The following is a 21632-nucleotide window of genomic DNA, read 5'->3' on the forward strand; positions in this document are numbered from 1 at the left end:
TTGCTGCATTAATTACTGTGACATTACTCCAACTCCCATTTGCATTCATTTTGTGGGTTCACTTCGTAGAGGGCTTTGAAAAATGTATTCTCTGTAGCATTTTTTGTTTGGTAAACTGTTGACATACACATCTCTAACCCCTTGATCCGATTGACTCAGTACTTGTGAGATGATAACAACCATGTAAATAACCTGCAAATATTGGCTTTTCATTGGGATGTTTGCTGACGTAAACCCTGTGGAGTGTGCTATCTCTGCAGAGTAAGTCCCATAGGGTCATCACACCAGGGGTCTTAGCCATATTTAGCCTTGATTAGCATCCCAAAGAGTAATCTCTTACCTATATAGTGAACTATATTTAACCACACCCCTTTGGGCCCTGGTCAGAATTCTCTTAGTAAATGAGGAACTGTGCGTTAATGGGAACACTGACCGCGAGAACAAAGAGCAGAGAGGAGCCTGGCTAGCAGAGCCGAAGAGTCATTGTGATCTTATCTCATACCCTGTTAGAGGAAAACTCCCTTCCCAGAAAAGCTAAACAAACCCAAAACTTGGAGAAAAAGAAACGAACTAACTCCCACCCCCCAACCCCCAATATCTTAATCATAATGAGCGGTAGCCACACCAAGACTTTCCGCTACCCTTTCTACCTCACGGAGAGCAAACAGCGGGGTGGGGGATGTTGATTGATGCCCTACTCTCACCCCTCGAGCTGCCAAAGAGAAACACTGCTCCTGGAGCCTGTGTGTCTGTGTGGGTGTGTACTTCCTGGTATATGTACTTGCGTGTGAGAGAGAGAGATCGGGGGAACCTGCGTCGAACCCACTCCTCCGTCATCGCTGCTATGAGAGTAAAACCTTTGAATCCTCCTTATTATGATTGAAATAAAGCCATGTGAATGGTGGTCAGTCGGTGTCAGTTGTCCCTTGTTGACCCCTCTCTGGCAGGATCATTGTGTGTACAGCCTATCACTGGAGGTTCCCTGTTGAGCTTTATCAGGGAGTAGACGGGGTAGGCCGAACTACGTGGGGATTCAACCGTTGTATGTTTGCTTTGCCGATTATGTTTTAGAAAAATGTTTGCATATTCAAATATGGTCGAGGGCTTATTCCGGCATAATACGAAGGCACTCTGCGACACTACTGCTCTCCTCTTATGAAACTCAGAGAGGGTATCAACGGTGTGCCTGGAGTACTGGCACCTTGTGTTAATGGACCCAAATAAACACAAATGCCTCTTTCTGCTGCACAAATAGGCTGTTTCTAATTATGACTGTTAAGGGCCGTCACTTGTTGTTTAATGGGGTATGGCGGTGTTGTTTATGTCTATGTGTTGAAAGGCTCTGCGGCCTGATGTGAAGTCGCTGTGGCAACAGTGGGGTGTAAGTGGTGTCAGTGGCACATGGTAGGGTCTTTATGTGGGTTGCTGACACTAAGGTTGAAAAACACCCTCGGTCCTCATATTTAGTTCTGCAGGAGTCTTTTACACCAATAAGAGGATGGCAGGAAGACCTGATTATGGCTAGACATCTCCTCCTTTGGTATTTGCCTCTCCCAGAGGAAGGCTTTTAACCCACCGTTACCCTTTTAAATATTAAACGAGCTACAGACTTCCTGGTTGTGCTGTTGTATTAGCGTGTTTATTGTGTAACCAGTAAAATGTGTGATTAACAGGGGTTGTAGTGGAACTGTATTTGTGAGTCTGAAGCATCTGAGCTAAAAAGTATTAAACATCTATAGAAGGTTGAGCATGTACATGTAACATGTTTTCCTTTACAAGCATCGTATCTTTTAAATTCTAATGACTTCTACATGGAATATTATAGGAAACCCCTGGACATAGTGTTTTAAATGGGGTTGTAAGCTTACTTGTCCAAATTCCAAACATAATCACCGACAAACATTTTTTAACAGTTTTTATCACTTTTTTGCTTTGGCAAATATATATATATTTTTCTATTAAACTCATGCAACTTATGTCAAATGGTCATGATATATATATAGTAGTATATATATATATATATATATATATATATATATATATATACAGTGAGGGAAATCATTATTTGATCCCCTGGTGATTTTGTATGTTTGCCCATTGAAAAATAAATGATCAGTCTATAATTTTAATGGTAGGTTTATTTGAACAGTGAAAGACAGAATAACAACAAAAAATCCAGAAAAATGCATGTCACAAATTTTATAAATCGATTTGTATTTTAACGAGTTAAATAAGTATTCGACCCCTCTGCAAAACATGACTTAGTTCTTGGTGGCAAAACCCTTGTTGGCAATCACAGGGTCAGACGTTTCTTGTAGTTGGCCACCAGGTTTGCACACATCTCAGGAGGGATTCTTTCCCACTCCTCTTTGCAGATCTTCTCCAAGTCATTAAGGTTTCGAGGCTGTTGTTTGGCAACTCAAACCTTCAGCCCCCTCCACAGAATTTCTATAGGATTAAAGTCTGGAGACTGGCTAGGCCACTCCAGGACCTTAATTTGCTTCCTCTTGAGACACTCCTTTGTTGCCTTGGCCGTGTGTTTTTGGTCATTGTCATGCTGGAATGGGTCATTTTCAATACCATGGCTGAGGGAAGGAGGTACTCACCCATGATTTGAAGGTAGATGGGCCCCGTCCATTGTATCTTTGATGCTGTGAAGTTGTCTTGTCCTCTTAGCCGAAAAACACCCCCAAAGCATAATGTTTCCACCTCCATGTTTGACAGTGGGGATGTTGTTCTTGGGGTCATATTTCCTCCTCCTCCAAAAATGGTGAGTTGAGTTGATGCCAAAGAGCTTGATTTTGGTCTCATCTGACCACAACACTTTCACCCAGTTCTCCTCTGAATCATTCAGATGTTCATTGGCAAACTTCAGACGGGCCTGTACATGTGCTTTCTTGAGCAGGGGGACCTTGCGAGCGCTCCAGGATTTCAGTCCTTCAAGTCGTAGTGTGTTACCAATTGTTTTCTTGGTGACAATGGTCCCAGCTGCATTGAGATCATTGACAAGATCCTCCTGTGTAGTTCTGGGCTGATTCCTCACTGTTCTCATGATCATTGCAACTCCATGAGGTGAGATCTTGCATGGAGCCCCAGACCGAGGGAGATTGACAGTGTAGATTGACAGTGTAGCAAAGCACCCCCACACCATCACACCTCGCTCTTTGTGCCTCACTGTTGGAACCACACATCTGGAGAACACCCATTCGCCTACACAAAGACACAGTGGATGGAACCAAAGATTAGGACTAATTTCAGACAGAATTCCACCAGTCTGATGTCCATGTCTCATGTTTCTTGGCCCAAGGAACCCTCCTCGTATTATTGATGTCCTGTACTAGTGGTATCTTTCTCCTCAAGCAATCTCCTCTGAACAGTTGATGATGACATGTGACTGTAACCTGTTACTTTGTTACTTATCTCTATTAAGCATTTATTTGTTTGCTATCTCAGGTGCAGTTATTTGCTAATTTCTGAGGCTGGCAAATCTAATGAAATTAGCCTCTGCAGCAGAGGTAACTCTGGGTCTTCCTTTTCTGTGGAGATCCTCATGAGAGCCAGTTTCATCACAGTACCTGATGCATTTCAAGTGACTACCCCATGAAACTGATTGAGTATATGCAAAGAGAGTGCAAACCTTCATCAGGGCAAAGGTTGGCTACTTTGAAAAATCTGTAGTATGAAATGTGTTTTGATCTGTATTACACTTGTTTGGTTACTACCAAGCGTGTTATATTCATAGTTTTGATGTCTTCCCTATTATTCTACAATATGGACAATAGTAAAAATAAATAAATAACATTGAATGGTGTGTCCAAACATTTGAACGGTACTGTATATATATATATTGACGGGCTAGACACGCAGATAAATGAAAGTCAAATACATAAAAAGCCAGTTTTAGCTTGGATCTTTTGTGACTGATAGGGGATTTAAGAAGGGCACATGAAATGTGTGCCGCTGCCCTCCACCGTTGTGGCTAAAGGCTGGCATCCCTCCTTCCCACTCTTACACCCAGGCTGCTGTGCTATCTCCATCTCGAAGCCACTGATTACCTCAGCTTCTCCTTAATGCAAGCACATTGAGCCGTGGACGGCCAGGAGAAAATGATATATTATACACAGACTGAGAGAGCGGGTGGAGAGGAACAGAAAAGGAGAGTCGTAGGGCAGAAGGGAGAGAAAGAGAGGTAGTGTGTGATATAGAGCGAGTTCAAGTTGGTGTCTTGTGCATGTGTGCAATAGCATGTGTGTCTGGGGTTATAAAGTGGGACCAAAACAGAACGTTCTATCTCCCAGATAATATTTACTGTGATTATATAGTTTTCATATATATGTGTCTACAATGTTGTATATTATTTTTAAGGGCATTATTTAATTTAGCAAGGCCTAACTGGCTGTATCTCATTTTCTGGTGCTCCAAAATGTATTATTATTATTTATTTATTTTACTTTGGGAGCACCTGTAACACCAGATACATTCGTTCAAGTACAGCCCTGTATGTGTTTTCTTGTATAGCATGTAGAGGTGGTATTAGTCGATTTACAATGTGACCTGGAGGAATGTTAAACTGTTGTCGCTGTTAATGTCTATTTCAGTCCACTTACCTGTATTAGTCCCCGGTAGGACTGCGGAAAGTGGATGAAATGAACAATAAGTATGGATTAGGGGAGAGAGAGAGAGAGAGGCTGTTCTTTCTGAGCCTCCACTCTTCCTTCCCGTCTCTCCATTATCTGCAGCTTGGCAGCACCTGATTGATGAGGAAGCGGAAGGATCACCTTGGTTCTGAGGTCAGAGCAACACATTTCATTTTTTTGGGAGCGGCAGATCTCATTTGGTGAGCAACCTACCCATCTAATTCGCCTTATCCTGCAGTAAAGGAGGAAGAATGTGAAACCCCTTCTGGTTCCCCCATTTTACTGTTTTTGTTTCTCATTGTTTTCAAATTACTGAACTGGCTTTGGTGTGACTGTCTATGGTCTGATTATGTCCTTCATGAACAGAGATTTTCAATACACACTCTGACATTCTGTCTCCCTGTAGACTCGAGGTCCCTCAGCACGGGTCTTTGTGGAAATGTGAACGCTCCATGTCACAAAACAGCGTCACGCTTTTGCTTTCCTTCGACTGGCACTCAAAAGTATACAGGGAGCCGTGTCAAATGCTTCTTAACACTTAGCGTGACACTAACAATGCCTTGCTTTAATGTTTGCAGATTTTCTCATTGCAAACATGCCTATTTTCTCTGTGTTAAATGTCAGGGCTATCAGTCGTGAGGGGGACTGGTGGGCGTCTGCGTTCACGCCTCTGAGACTGATTAAGGAGGTTCAGTCGTGTCTGTGGGGTGGCCAGGACGGCATTGGGACAAGGATGCGAAGGGTGCCACAGTGAGGGGGTCTGGCTCATAGGAGCGTGTACCTATCAGCTATACATTAGATCGATGTGAAATATTCTATGCATCATGTCCATTCTTTTAATTTACAATGTTTATTAGTCTTTTATATTTTAATAATAATAATAATAATAACAAGGTGGCTGTTTCAGTAAATTACATTTCTCAAATGCATAGACATTTACTGACCATCATTGATATGAACCATGTTCAGTCGGTAGATATTGTCTGATACGCTACCATGTATACTAGCAACATACTGTATACAGTACTGGAAACATTTTTGACACCACTGCTAAAATATCAGTTTCTCTGGTTTTACTATTCATAAGTATGTGATTGAGGAAAATTTACATTTTTGTTTTATCCTGTAAACTACTGACAACGTTACGCCCAAATTCCAAATAAAAATATTGTCATTTAGAGTATTTAAATATCAAAATAACCAAAAAAATATGCATTGTTTTCAGACGTTATAATGCAAATAAAACAAATTCATATTCATTTTTCAACAACATAATACTAATGTTTTAACTTAGGAAGAGTTCAGAAATCAATATTTGGTGGAATCACCCAGATTTTCTATCACAGCTTTCATGCGTCTTGGCATGCTCTCCACCAGTCTGTCACATTGCAGTTGGGTGACTTTATGCCACTACTGCCACAAAGATTCAAGTAGCTCGGCTTTGTTTGATGGCTTGTGACCATCCATCTTCCTCTTGATCAAATTCCAGAGGTTTTCAATGGGGTTCATGTCTGGAGATTGGGCTGGCCATGACAGGGTCTTGATATGGTGGTCCTCCATCCACACCTTGATTGACCTGGCTGTGTGTCATGGAGCATTTTTCTGCTGGAAAAAACAATTCTCAGAGCTGGGGAACAATGTCAGAGCAGAATGAAGCGGGTGTTCTTCCAGGAGAACCCTGTACTTGGCCTGATTCATGCGTCCTTCATAAAGATAAATCTGCCTGATTCCAGCCTGGCTCTACTTGCTTTTCATTGATGCAGGGCTTTTTTCTAGCTTGGCATGACTTCAACCCTGCCCCTAGTTTTGAACTGTCCTCACCGTGCACTTCACCTCAGCTGCTGTTTGCCATTCTTTTTGTAGGTCACTTAATGTCATCCTACCATTGTTGAGTGACATTCGAATTTGTTGATGGTCATCTTGGTCTGTGGACAGTCGATTTCACCCTCTGCCAGTGTTTAGTTTTGTTGTCCCCAATATCTTGACCTTGTTCTTATGAACCGCTGTCTTTTGAAATTGTCAGGATGGAAGCGACCTGACGCTCACTGTATCCCTCTGCCTGTGAAGCCAGAATTGAAAACGTATTTTCCTCATTCAAAACTTTTCTTTTCAACTATTTAGTCATGCTGAATAGTTATTTTTTTTTAATTCTAATTAACTTTGAAGTACTACTTGCATTGTTTTTACCATCCAGCTGGTCCTATTGCAAAAAGATAGTGACGACCACAGCAGTGGTTTTATACTTTCCCTCATTAAATTAGATTTAGTTCAGGTAATCACCTAATCAGTACCTCATTGTGCCTGTGTTGGAATTTAACAGACACTGGAATGGAATGGCTGCCATACATGTAAAGATGCTGATTTAAGATACAGTGATTTTTTCCCAGAGCTGTATATTTTGGTTCTTGATGGGTTAAAACTGTTGAACTAAGCCATTGAGACATTTGTACAGTTGGTTATATTCTTCAAGAAAGAATGGATACCTATCATGAAGTCCATAAATAGGTGGAGCGACTTCACATTACCCATTTAACCTTTTGTAGGTTGGTTAAATTAACTGAACATTTTGCTGGGAATATGTAAATGGCAAAAAAACAACAACTACCTATATATATACAAACACATATATACACACACACATATATACATATATATATATTTATTTATTTCAAATGCACATGTTTTATGTAAGAACAAATGTAACTTTTGGGCATATTGTTCCCATTTCCTCTTGTCAGTGTGTGCATGTGAGATCAAAGGAAAGAAGCTGACTGTTTCCTTCTAGTCCGACGCTAATGTCCTCTCCTCTCCTCCCATCTCTCTGCTCTGAAGGCAAATTAATCCAGCCTTTTCAAAGAGATGTTTTTACGCTTTAAAAAAAGTGAAAAGTTATCATATTAGTGTGTGTGTGTGTGTGTGGAGGCTGGTGGAGGCTTGTGGAGAGGACTCTGATGATGTCACTGAGGCTGTCTAGACATGACTAAATATTCTCAGTTGTCTGTTTATTTACATTGGGGGATGGCACTATGTGCGCTAGGCTGACGAGTGTTAACACTCCTTCCCACTAAGAGACAGAAACATGCGCTCCAAACTGCCATGTATTGAGTGCTTTGCCTTGCCAAGGAAAACGGGCTGTGAGTAGAAACAAATCACTTTAGTCCAAAGTCTACATCTCCAATACATTGACAGCACTTTATGCGTTGGGATATGAAACAAATAGCGTAGCAATGATCTTCGAAGTCGGTAAAGATTAGTATCTAATGAGAATGGTCACTTGTCGTGTCATGGTGTGTGGTGCTGTAGCCATTATACTTAATAACTGTCCAGCTCTGTAATTGCATCTGCAGCAGACTATTCCCTGACACCTCACACATAGACGTCTTCTGACGTGTGTAGCATGATAGCCGTGTGCCATGGTGATGCACCATTTAACCGGACAGACACTTATCAGACTAGCATGGATCCTGTTGAGAAGGGAAAGCGATTATCGTGGGTGCTCGACAGTCAGTGCAGTTTGTAAGGCCAGTTTTATAGCAACGCAAATGTGAACTGTATGCGATTAAAAACAAGTGCTGTCCTGTGTCTTGTTGGGTGGCGTTAAACAGACATCTCTGGAAGTCGTCAAATAAGTAAATCTTATGTTCTGGTGATGGATCTTTCTGTGTGACATTGACATCAATAGTATAGTATACTGAATACTATAACCAAAAAGAAAAAATAAGATGATTTAGTTCTTTTTAGATAGATGCTACATACTTAACGTCTATATATTTAAAATGTCAGATTTCTTTAAACTGAACAAGATTCAATGTAATTGAATCAATCTGTCTGCCCTGCAATACTCTTAGGCATTAAATTGGTTGAAATGATCTTTCTCTAGATCTCAATGAATCATTAAAACTGTGGGTTGTCAAAGCCCAAGGGTAGATATTTAATTTTCAGCAGCCCATAATTTGATGACACACTGCTGTGAGGCTAAATGACTTGACCAAAGCTGACCAGAAGATAACACAAAATAGGCCGAATTATGATTATTAGGTCAAATTTGATGTATGGGTTCACAGACGTTATTCTTTCGCCTGATTTGGATTAGCAGCCATATTCAGCTGTCAACATTATCATGAGTACATGCTCAAGTTGGAATATAATGTCAATGGGACATTACATGTCAAACGCTATTGGAGCTGCAGCTATTATGTCCAGTGTTAATAAAATAATTTGTGACATCATCACATGCTGTTAAACATTTCTGTGCGGCTTTGTTGTAGGGACTACATTTCCTTATGTGTAGGTCAAGCTCTTTGAAAGGTGCCCAAGTAAATAATGGATTTAGATAGATTCAAATGGGGTTTTGGTGAATGTGTGTTTCATCAAAGTAAAAGTTTGTGTAAGAAGATAGAATTCACAATCTGTATGACCCCAACAAACTGAGTGACTGTGAGTAAGTTGCGTCTTCGTAGAGAGTCTAGGGAACTAAACCACGCTTGTGGGTTTTGGCTGGGACTTTCTCAGCCTCTGCAATAGAAATTTGTTTTGTGATGCCCACATATTTTTCCGCAGTGACGATTGGACATCTTTGTCTGTTTTAGTCCAGGAGGACTACATGCACTAAACACAAGATGTACAACAAGCGTGTCTGTTTTGTAACAGTAACCTAAGCTATTGCCAACTTAAGTGCAGAACAAATGAAGTATTCATGCAGCATATTAGAGGCATGCAAGATGCAGACAGGCGGCATAGTGTTCTTTCTTTATTGTCATTACAAACATTAGCTAAAGAGGCAGACAGACCAGGTAATGCATAGACAAGGCAAGGCAACATAAACTCTTCCACTGTCAAACTCAGGGTACCGGTAGCTACAGTAGTTGCCTAGAAGTGGAACTCAAGGGGTTTTAAAATCACGTGCTGTCTATTAAGCTGTGTGATGTCAAGGTTGCGCAGAACATGATGTGCAAAAGGTTTTGGCTCTTTGGCTGGAGATATGTATTCTATAGAAATGGTCTGCGCTGTGGGATAATTTGTACAGAAAAGCCTGGCTTGTGTGCTGGTAAAACATTTGTCTTAAAGAACAATACATTTTTGTATCTTGCAGATTTAGGACAAACACTTGAAAACAAAGTTCCTAATGATATATTTTCTAGATTGTGTAGCCTTGTTAAGTGTCATTTTCAGTGTTTTCTATGCACCATAACACAAATTCACTGTCATTTCCAGTAATTAAAGGCAATCGAAATAAATTGTTTAGCTACATAGTTTCTAAAACTCTAAATCAAATCGCTAAATGATCCACATTATGACCATTTAAAAACAATTCTATTTGGTGACTTAGTAGAAATTGTATATAAAAGGCAGAGACTTTAGTTAGTTAAAAAGGACTCACATGGATCAGTCCCAATGATGTATACAAACCACATAATGACACTGTAGATGGCCAATTATTCCTCTCGTTGTCTGTCAGAGTGATATCGAAGCATTGTGATGATGGAGCTCTGGTTTGCCCTTATCTACTGTGCGGTTGACATTGACTGTGTTGTTTCTGGACAGTGAGATGATGTTATCGCACATCATGAGGTCTGTTTGTTAAATTGGGTCAAAACTGGAAATGAGTCCCCTGCTCCTCTTCAAATATTAATAACATGACATTTCCGATGTAGAGCAGCCCCAGACAGTACTGCCTAATTGGCCAGTGCATTTAATCATGGTCTCTTGTACCGTATTGTTAGGAAAAGGGGAGGGAGGCTTGGAAAGAGAGCGAGATAGAGAGCAAAAGCGAAAAAGACAGGAAACACTCAGACACCCCAGACTGCGTGGCTGTGCATTGGGCACGGGAAGGCAAGCCGGCAGGCGTGAAACCCTCTGCGTAGTAGTAGGAGCAGGATCACTGGGAGTTCAAACGACAACAATGGCCTCCTTGTCGAAAAAGGAACGAATCCCTTAGGAAGAGGTGTCAGTGAAGAGGTTGATAACCTGGCATCTGGCAATTACTGCCAGCCCAAGTCATTAATCAGAAAGGCTCTCAGTCTCCTGCTCCAACCGACCGAAGCAGTACCACCAGCAGGAGCACCTCCTGCCGTGTTCCTCCTCTGAGACCGTGACACCCCCTAATGTGGTGCATTTATTCTACCTGTGTGCTGTTATGTGTGTGTGTGTGTGGGGGGGGGGGGGGGATAATGAGTTGTCTGTGATAGCTGATTCTTAAAGATCGGAGGAGTTTGACACTTGGTGAATTCGCCGTGCTTGACAGTGCTGATTCTTAAAAAAAGATATTTTGTATAGAAGAGGTGTATCTCCAGTGTCACTTCTGGTTCTGTCGAGCCGCATGCTCACCTCGCACGGAAGCTTTGTCTGTGCCCGTCCGTCCGTGTGTGTGTGTGTGTCTGTGTGTACACGATGGCAGCCGCTGGAGTGTGAGCTCAAATGACCGCGTAAAGCGGAGGAGGACAGACAGGGCACTGTGGCGACGCTGGCACCGCTGCCACCGCTCACAGCTGGGCTGTGTGTCAACACGGGCACTGACACAGCTAGCATGTCACAGCTGTTCGGCCATGGAGACAGGAGCCCCACTCCACACCCTGCTACTTGACCAGCCTGTAAACGTCAAGTAAGAACCTATACTCACAGCAGTCATCCGGGCTACAGGTAAAAACCTATACTCACCGAGTTCACTGCAGAGAGATAGATAAGAGGGTGTGTTTTAGTCCTACTAAGTTGTGTCCTGCTATTATATTCTTCTCAGCAATTACTGCCCTGCCCCTTTCAGAACTAGGAGTTGAGGTTCACGCATATGCCGTGTGTATTGGAGTGCAACAAATGGGGGGAAAGCATGTTAGCTAGTGTCTCTTTATTTCTCCATTCTTTTGTTGTATAGAAACACCTTCTGCAGTGGCTTTTACAATAGTGTATTTCTTTTTATCTTTGTCCCCTCAAAGACAAGCTAGCTTTTCATCATTGAATGTTTAATTGTATTTTTCTTCATCCATTCAGAGATTGAACTTCAGGAATGCTTGCTGTTTTCAGAGGTCTAGTTGTCATTAAATGATATTCATATCAGAAAATTAGGCATGAAGAATTCTGGATTCCCTTGTGTTCGCACATCAAACAAAGCATTCTGTGGCAGGCAGTCAGCTTTCCTCCCCCCAACCCCCCTCCTCTTTCCTGTCTTCTTAAGCCCCAAAGCTCATCTTTTTATAGAGACCCTCACTCCAGACTCTACTAGACTCGCAACCCCAGGTATTACGAATGATAAACACTCCCAATCTTCTGATCATCACCACAGTGTCTCTCTTTGAGGAATCAGATTGACAAGGGTTGCCAGATTTGCACCTTCCCTGCTCCAGCGCTAATAGAGTTGATAAGCAGGTTCATATAATTATAAACCAGTGCAATAATTGTAACAAGGGGCTAAATGCCTAGCTATAGTTTTAATTAACCGGTGCTTGAAATTAATAATTGCCGCTTTTTGAATCAGCGACTGTTGTTTAGGCTGCTAGATTGGAATAATGGTGCTCGCATTGGTTGTTTTTTTACATCTTACTATGCTCCTTTCACTGTGCTGCACACTGGGCCAGAAAGGGGAGGGGAAGAAACCTAGGTCTATTTGGTTATCTTCCAAGTGCAGTGTAGCTCAGCCGAGATTAAATTCATTGGGTTTACCGTGGATATCAGTATTAGGTTTTTTATGTTATGTTGGAAAGAGCCAGGGGTGGGAGGCAGGCTGGCTGCAGGGGGAGATGGAAAGGAAGGAAACAGAGGGGGGAAAAAAGCGACCAGTGCAACATTTTTACGGAGAATGCCATCATCGACATCACCATCATCATTATGAAATTCCTCTTTCTGCTATTTAGATCATCATTGGAATGAGAAACAAAGTCACATATTGTATGCATATATATATATATATATGTTTATGTATATGTATATATGTATATGTATATGTGTGTGTGTATGTATATATATATATGTATATATATATATATATATATATATATATATATATATATATATATATATATATATATATATATATACATACACAACTAAAAGTTGCACATTTTTCTTTCCTTTCCAAAAAAGTCGAAAAGGGAGCTTTTGAGTGAGGAACAGAAGGGTTAAAATTAAGAGACCACTGCAAATTGAACACTTCTGTTCCTTAAACAAAACGTTCTTTTTCGACTTTTTCGGAAAGGAAAGAAAAAGGTGCAGTGGTCTTTTTATTTTTACACTTGAATACTGTATTTATATTTATACAGTACCTGTAGAGGCAGGATGTTTCTGAGCCAACAGATATAGTCAATGTATTAGTGTGTATATATAATATTTTTTGTAAATTCTATGTATATATATATAACAAAAGGTGATGCAGCCAATGTTCATTTACAGACTAATATCTGTTAACACTGAAATATCCTGCCTCCATCACTCTGCCCTTAGAGGCTAGGTGTCTTTCTACAGTACTGTTTTAATGACCAGACCTGACCCTACACCTCTTAACAACAGTAGTGCATTAGACACAGGACTTAGTGGCAGAGGACTGCCTGAGCACAGCACACAGGCGCCAGTGACAGCTGTAAATTTGATCTATCGGACTGTCAGGGTGCAGTGGCAGGTGAGGGGAGCGGGCTCGGCATTGAGATAACTGACATCTTGCTGTCATTACTGCCAGGGCCCTGCCGTCAATCTCACTGCGACGCGTTCGTGCCCTTTATTCTCTTCCTGTGTTCGTTTTTCTTTCCATTAAAGAAATCGCCTGTCGCTGCGGAACGGGCCTCGTTTTTCTTTGCCCGGGTCTCCCTTTCCAAAATAATTTGGTGATGGATTAAATGCTTTGGAAAAACCGTAGGACCCGGAGGTGTGTTTGGGGAGAGCAAGGGCAGATTGAAGGCAAACTGATTCCAACTCTCAGTCTCTGTCTCCTATCTATCACTGCCAATTGCGTGTGCCTCCCAAGCCTGGGATACTCCTGCGTTGGAGATGGGAAATGGCTTTATTTGGTTTTAGGAAGCTTTGCTAGTTCTACTAAAACTACTAGTTCATTTTAGATGTACTGTATGTAGATATTAGAATGTGATATATCGTATGTAGCCGTTTTCTCCCTTTCAGTCACATCAGCATCAGTCAGCTTGACATTACTAATTTTATTTGAAATCACAATAACAAACAAATGGTTGACAAAATGGCTGAGACATTTTGATTATGACACTGTGCTGTGTATTGTTTAATGTGCTGTCTATATAGAGTGGTAACAGCCAGTGCCATCTGTTATTGGAGAGCAGAAAGGGTACTCAGGCTTAGCTTTCCATTACCCTTGCCACTGCTGTGAGTCAGTAGATAATGTGTGCTCCACTCTGCTCTGGTTGCATGTCTCTCCCAGGTTTGTCCTCCTCACCCTCCACCGCCCTCACCACCACCACAGAACACTACCGCATTGCTGTCACATCCCAAGCCCTGGCCGGCCCCACTGCAGCCTGCCTTAATGTCCTGCTCCCCTGCGCACCCCAGGGGGGCCTGATGCTAGCCCGGGGCCAGGACGCAAATGCTGCTATGTCGCTATGCTAGCTCAGCTCCCACCGCTCCAGGAAGGGCAGCGGTAGGCAGCCATGGCGGAGGAATGTGGGACATGCTAATGAGGGGGCTTAGAGCAGGGCTCTAATCAAGCATAGGCAGTGGTTTGACAGCCGCGGGACAGCTAGGCGCAACTTTTACATCAGCTGACAAAGAAGAGGACGGCCACATGGTATATACTGTGGATTGGTTCTGCTGGCCGAGGATAAGAGGCTGACTTGTCTGCTCCACTAACCAAACAGGCCTAACAAACCTTAATGGAGACAGAGAAAACGGGGTACTTATTCACGCCAGCCACCCAGTCTGTCCAGGTTCACTTCTATCTTGTATTTGTACGGTGGGAATGCTTTTGTAACTGGCATATTGTAAAAAAAATTAAATAATAATAATAATAATGGAATTAGGTATTTTCTTTGTTTGCTCTTCATTGTTCATGTATTTTTTTATAGTTGTAAAAAGGAATTGACATAAAGATAAAGATCCTATATGCCTGTACTTTTACACTGCGTCGTGTTGGTAAATGAACTGTGCTCAGAATGACAATAGAGTTGCTCATCTCGCATTCCCTTTCGTTTCGACAGTGCCTTGTGTTGCCCTGCCTTGCCTTGGCAGCGTTGTGTATTTCCAGTGTTTGTGTGACAGTCCTCTTCTTTTATCTCCGGGACTGTGTATCCTTCATCTGCTTAGTGTCATCCTGTGCCTATTAGACAGATATGGGTTTCCCCTCACATCTTTCCAGGAAAAGGGATTTCAGTGTTTTAATGTGTTTCTGCATGCCAGCTGTGATTACTCTGACGGCCTTCTCCTCCTTGTCTTCCCATGCAGTCATTATGAGCAGGACCGCAATGCGCTGAAGAAGAGGGAATGGGAGCGGCGGACCCAGGAGGTGCAACAGGATGAAGATCTCTTCTCCTCTGGGTTTAATCTGTTTGGGGAACCATACAAGGTACGGACCTGGGAAGGGAGGATGAGGAGGGTGGTCGGCGTCCCATCCCTTTTAGGGTATTACCTGGCAAGAACAATGAGGGACGATGCTAGATATCGGATGATTACCCCCCTCCCCAATCACATCATCCTCTCACTATTAAGACTCAGCCGACCGTGATTAATACATAACGTACTGTAACTGTAGATGCTGCAGTAAAACCATTCAGGATGTCATCTATGCATATGGACTGGCCATAGAGACTGGCCATATAGACTGGCTCTTCTAGTGGATGGGGTCTGGTCTCTGCTTGTAAGTCTCCAAATGCACGGTCTTTACCACCCGCCAGATCTGTGTGTTTTCGCACATGCTCTATGTGTTGCTGGATGAAGGAGACACCACAGATGGTCAGAACAGTGTTTCTATAGAGGGCGAATAGCAGCCTGTTCTGTGCTTACCCGTATGTGCTGTTACTTGTTGTTATATTTATTAAATGGATTGGACACCACTGCATCCGAGCAGATTATGGTCCATGTGGAGGCTATAGAAATACACAGCTAGTGTGGACAGCATATGATATTATAGGAAATTTAAGTATTAAAACATGTTTTCTCTACATTCCCTAAAAACATTGCTTTACTTACCAAAAGGATGTTTTATGTTTTTCCATAGCGTGTATTTTCAATTTCACCAAACACGTCCCTTGGGTGCAATATTTTCCATATGATGGATATATAGTAGAGTACTGTGACAAGTGAAAGAGGATTAGACATTTCTTATGTAAGTCCTGGAAGTGCCATACAGTCTCAGACATTTAAGTCTCACCTTCTCTAGGTATGATGATTACATTGCTGACTGGCTGCTAAAAGGTGACAACATAGATATGTAAGCAGAGTGAGTCTGTGTGTGTTTTTGTGTTTTTGTGTTTGTGTGTGTGTGTGTGTGTGTGGATGTGTGTGGGTGGGCGTGGTGGGTGCGTGTGTTTGAGTGAGTTGCTAAGCAGTAGCAGTTTAAAGTAGTTTCCCTGACACTGAGGAGAATTTTTGTTAAAAAAAACCCATATGTGTTTATTAATGCACTTACAGTGGGGAGAACAAGTATTTGATACACTGCCTATTTTGCAGGTTTTCCTACTTACAAAGAATGTAGAAGTCTGTTATTTTTATCATAGGTACACTTCAACTGTGAGAGACGGAATCTAAAACAAAAATCCAGAAAATCACATTGTATAATTTTTAAGTAATTAATGTGCATTTTATTCAGAAAAGCAGAACTTCATATTTGGTACAGACACCTTTGTTTGCAATTACAGAGATCATGTTTCCTATAGTTCTTGACCAGGTTTGCACACACTGCAGCAGGGATTTTGGCCCACTCCTCCATACAGACCTTCTCCAGATCCTTCAGGCTCCCTCCAAATATTTTCTATTGGGTTCAGGTCTGGAGACTGGCTAGGCCACTTCAGGACCTTGAGATGCTTCTTACGGAGCCACTCCTTAGTTGCCCTGGCTGTGTGTTTTGGGTCGTTGTAATGCTGGAAGACCCAGCCACGACCCGTCTTCAATGCTCTTACTGAGTGAAGAACAGGAGGGCTTCTTAAAGAAAAACTAACAGGTCTGTGAGAGCCTGAATTCTTACTGGTTGGTAGGTGATCAAATACTTATGTCATGCAATAAAATGCTAATTAATTATTTAAAAATCATATCATGTGATTTTCTGGATTTTTGTTTTAGATTCTGTCTCTCATAGTTGAAGTGTACCTATGATAAAAAGTACAGACTTCTACATGCTTTGTAAGTCGGAAAACCTGCAGAATTGGCTGTGTATCAAATACTTGATCTTTCCACTGTATGTACAGTGCCTTTGGAAAGTATTCAGTCCCCTTTGTCCACATTTTGTATTATATAATTCATTTATTATTGATTACATTACATTTTGTGCCATCACTCTACACAATATTCCATGATGACAAAGCATGTTTTTAGAAAATTGTTATAATTTATTTTAAATATAAACCAAAACGTATGTAACAGAGTATTCAGACCCTTTATTCAGTACTTTGTAGAAACGCCTTTGGCAGCGATCACAGCTTTGGGTCTCTTTTGGTGTGTCTATGCCTGCTTTGCATACCTGGATTTGGGCAGTGTCTGGTATTTATGCTGTCACCATCAATGGGGAGAGTCAGTGAACTGAAATCTTCAGTTCTACTCACAAATGTTCAATGGTGTTCAAGTGAGGGCTTTGGCCAGGTTACTCTAATACATTCACAGACTTGTCCGGAAGCCATTCTGGCGTTCTCGTTCTGAAATGTTAATCTTCGCCCCAGTCTGAGGTCACGTGTGCTCTGGATCAGGTTCTCTCCAGGACCTCGTCTGTGTTCATCTTTCCCTCAATTCTGATCAGTTTCCAGGTCCCCGCCGCTGAGATCCCTCCCTGTAGCATGATGCTCACACCACCAAGCCTCACCGTAGGGATCTTATTACAAGGTGATTGGAGAGTTTTTTTTTGTCAGACATAGCGCTTGGCATTCAGGCGTAATAGTTGGATTTTGGTCTCATCAGACCAAATAATATTTCTCCCGATGCTCTTAGAGCAGAAGTCACTTCCATCTAACCACTCTACCATAAAAGGCCTGATTGATGGAATGCTTCTGATATGGTTGTCATTCTAGAAGGTTCTTCAATCTCTGAAGAGAAACTCTGAAGTTAGAGTGGCTGTTGGGTTTTTGTTCACCACCCTGACCAAGGCCCCTTCTTGATTGGTTACTTAGTTTTGCAGGACAGCCAGCTTTAGGAAGTGTCTCGATAGTGAAATCAAATGTAGATTGTTTATTACACAACAAAATGTGATGGAAGTGAAGAAGTGATGAATTTTTACAGTTTGAATTTAAAAATGAATAGTAGCTATCTTTAGTTTTTAAAACCCACTTAGAGTAATATCTACATGTTATTACGTGGTTCAAGTGGGGATTTCAATTCTGGGATTTGAAGAGTAGAAGAGGGTTTTTCACATAATTTGGTGTTTTTGGCTTCATGTTCTCCTCAAACCTAGTTTGATTGGTTAATGAAAACCAATTTTGGACTGATCTCAATATGTCGTCATTACACCTGACTGGTACGATTCAGAAATATAGTGTGCACCCCGTAAAGACCAGACTCACTATTAAAATTCTCTTTCAGCAAATAGCTTTTAAACACTACAGATTATCTGTAAATGTCTTGAAACCTGTCTATCACACCAACATGGCGGAAGAAGAATTTGTGGAAATAAACAGGTAGTGATGGTGCGCTTTGAATGCTTATTACCCCTAAACACATGACATAGTTTATTCTCTCACTGCAGTTCTGCTTCTATAGTGGATCAGCTTAAAAGCACTAACTGGCATATGCGCATGCACACACACACACACACACACAAAACTTGCCGTTCATCTTCATCTGTTCTCCCGCTCCTCCTCTTAGCATAGGAAATGAGGTTACAGAAAACTTGAATGCTCTTAAACACACACAACCTTCTACTGGGTCACACACAATGACAGCCAAAAATGTAAATATGTCTTGCTGCCTCCCTTATTTCAATTTATTTTCAAACAGTGTGTCCCCATCACTTAAATAACGCTGATATTCAGGGTCTGTGGGAATACACTGCAAAAAATGTCTGTCTTATCAAGTATATTTAACTTGTTTTCAGGTTAAAAAAAATCAAACCATCCTTAAAGCTAGAATATGCCACTTGTTTTTTGAAAATATGCCTTGAATATCGTGTAATTATTTCACTTATTTCAAGAAAAGATCTCCTCAAAAACAGTTAAATTGTCTTGTTCCATTGGCACCATTTCTTGCAGTGTACTGTGTTGGACTCTGGTCAAGTGAGTATGTATGGGTTTCGTATTGTTTTTGTGGTTGGAGGAAGCTGGTGTGGGTTGCTTAATCTATGTATATATTCTGTGGTCTGCTCATACCTTAATATGTGCGTGTATATATATATTATGGAAAACACCGGCCCAGCATTCCTCCAGTCACAAAGACAGATCAGACAGACAGACAGACAGACAGACAGACTGTCTCTCATAGGTTAATGAGGAGAGTAACTTACTTTGTGTTGGTGTACTGGTACAGAGAGCACACATGAAATTAAGCAAAAAGTTGTTATACAGTGGTTTTAACAAAAATAAAATAGCTACAGACCTGAAAATAACCAACCTCACTGTTGGGGCAATAATTAAGAGCAAGTTTTAAATCAAATGGTGCTCTGATTAACCTGTCTGGGAGAGGACACATCTATTTGGCCTTCATGCCCAATAAGAAGGATGTTTCTTGAGGTATTCTGGACCACAGTTAAAAAAGATCTGCAGAAGTTGGTTGAATCTTGGGGTCACTAAGTCTGTAAAACTAAAATTAGATGTCACCATGCCAACATACTTGCCATAAAACATAAAACATTAGTGCCTGGAGTTAAGTGTACACCAATTAAACTTTGATTTTAACCTTGTTCTATGGTCAGACAAACCAAAAATAAAGCTTTTTGGCCACAAACACCAGAAGTGGGTTTGGTGCTCACTGTCAAAGCCTGTACTTTGGTGCCAGATGACTCTACCAGATACAAAGCATGCACTTCTTTCCTACTATCCCTGAAGGATTCAACTTGCCCAGTTTGTTTAAATGTCTTTATGACATTTCTTCTAGTCATCTCAGAAGACATTAATTTTCCTTTTGGACACACACACAATAAGTTCTTGTAACAATTTATTGTGTTTATGTTTTTTATTTTGACTGGTTACTTCATTCTAGGCTTTACTATAACCACGTAAGCTTGGAAATGAATGTGCCATGTAAATGCAGGTGTGGGAAAACATGGCATGTGAGCTGGATTCATTCATTTATTATTTGGGGTTAAACATTCCAAGCCATTCTCTTGAACGTATGTACACATTTTAATGGACATATATATTTTAAATAGTTTCCAATAACTGCATTTTAAAATCCTAATATGGCCCTCGAGCCCAAATTATTTTCCACCCCTGTGATAATGCTTGACAATGCTTACTCCTTAGCCCTCTCACTCTCTCCATCTCCCTGCCCAGTGCTCAGAAGAGAGTAATAGCAGCACTTTCCTCTCCTCTGTGAAACACTGTTTGTAGTTCTCCCACATCTCAGGCTGCTATTAGTTAATCCCCCTTTAATCCTGTTTAATGGAACTATGCAGTTAGGAGCTATTTGGGACTGATTTACTGCTTTCCCAGCTCCACTGGCACCTAGAGAGATGCCCCAGAGCAGAGGAGAGCTGGCCATGTCCTCAGAGGCCTCCAGTTACCCCTCTTCACTGGTCTCAGGGCCCTCAGCAATATATGTACTAGGTGCCCCTCTGGGACCACTCTCTACCTCCTCTTGGACAGGTCCCTTTCAATGCAAAGACAGACTGGGTTTTTTAAACCCTGTAATGCCCATTGAATGTCAGGCTTTTGGACTGCAGCCAATGTTGCTGCACCACTCTGTCACAAAGAAACCTACCTTTTCACCCTCAAGGCAAATATTCCCAAATAGCCGTTCCTATCCTTCTTCTGCTTCTGTCCTCCGCCAACTGCTGAGTCAAGAGGAGTGGCAGACCAAATGAGAAAATAGCAGCCTGGTTATTCAGACTTCTGACATTTTTCCCTCAGATTTTCAAATGGTTTCTGCAAATGTATTTTGTGTTCCTCCTCAGTCGTTAGCCCCAATACTGGATGTTTTATTCATGGGCACCAGCGTTGAGGAATAGACTCCTGGAGATGGAGTAACTTTTTCTCTCCATGGGTGTACTGTATGTAATGGAAGAGATGTAATGTAAAACAGTTATCTGTTTTTGACTGTTTACATGTTTTTCTCCCACCATCATCGCTGTCAGATTTTATCAATAGGTTTTATAAGTAGGCTTGCTAAATATTAAATTATTAGTCCATTACGTTCCCAGTTTCCTTCACAATTGTATTGTGGTTTGTAGCTGATCCTGTTAGGAGTCGACCTTACATCTGCTAGCTCCTGGATACCCTGCTGTCGTTAGTGCTCTATTGATTTCAGATGATTTGTGCTAGGTGTTTACTCATGTGAACCCATATTGATACTCTTTATTGGGAAGCACTAATGGATTTTATGCAAACTGCTGATTCTTTCTGCTCCTGCACCAGTGAGTCTTTCTCAGAGAGACATAAACAGATTTGTTTACAAAGGAGAGGGACAATTTAATGGATTGGAATTGCTGGATTAGACTTCACCTTGTTTTTACAAAATATCTTCGAGGTTGTAAAATGGCACAGTGGTCAAAGTCGCTGCTCCACAATACAACTTGCAATCAGGAGTGTGAACTTAATTGTGACAGAACAACAGTGCTGTGACTGTTCAGATTTGTGGCTTGGGCACTTTAGTTGTTGTTCTTCCAAGCGCAACGCTTTTGGCTGAAACGCCCTGATTGGGTGATGTAGAACAGTTTAGCAGGATGTGCTTTGGAGTGCACATGTCCTGATCTGCTTTCCC

The 21632-nt window shown here is 41.4% G+C and overlaps 1 protein-coding gene across 4 annotated transcripts in view; it reads left to right on the plus strand.

Moving 5' to 3' along the window:
* aff2 (AF4/FMR2 family, member 2) overlaps positions 1 to 21632 on the plus strand; it is a 176930-nt gene that overhangs the window by 37412 nt on the left and 117886 nt on the right. For 2 of the 4 annotated variants that reach the window (XM_010899611.4, XM_020046169.3), the window contains exon 2: positions 15024 to 15144. The exons of 1 other annotated variant lie outside the window; for it this stretch is intronic. In XM_010899611.4, coding sequence (XP_010897913.1) covers positions 15024 to 15144 — 121 coding nt within the window. Of the gene's footprint in view, positions 1 to 15023; positions 15145 to 17535; positions 17610 to 21632 lie in introns of those variants that run through there. One more of the 4 variants, XM_020046170.3, reaches the window with a different exon arrangement.

Source organism: Esox lucius, chromosome 4 (assembly GCF_011004845.1).
Source record: "Esox lucius isolate fEsoLuc1 chromosome 4, fEsoLuc1.pri, whole genome shotgun sequence".
NCBI lineage: Eukaryota > Metazoa > Chordata > Actinopteri > Esociformes > Esocidae > Esox > Esox lucius.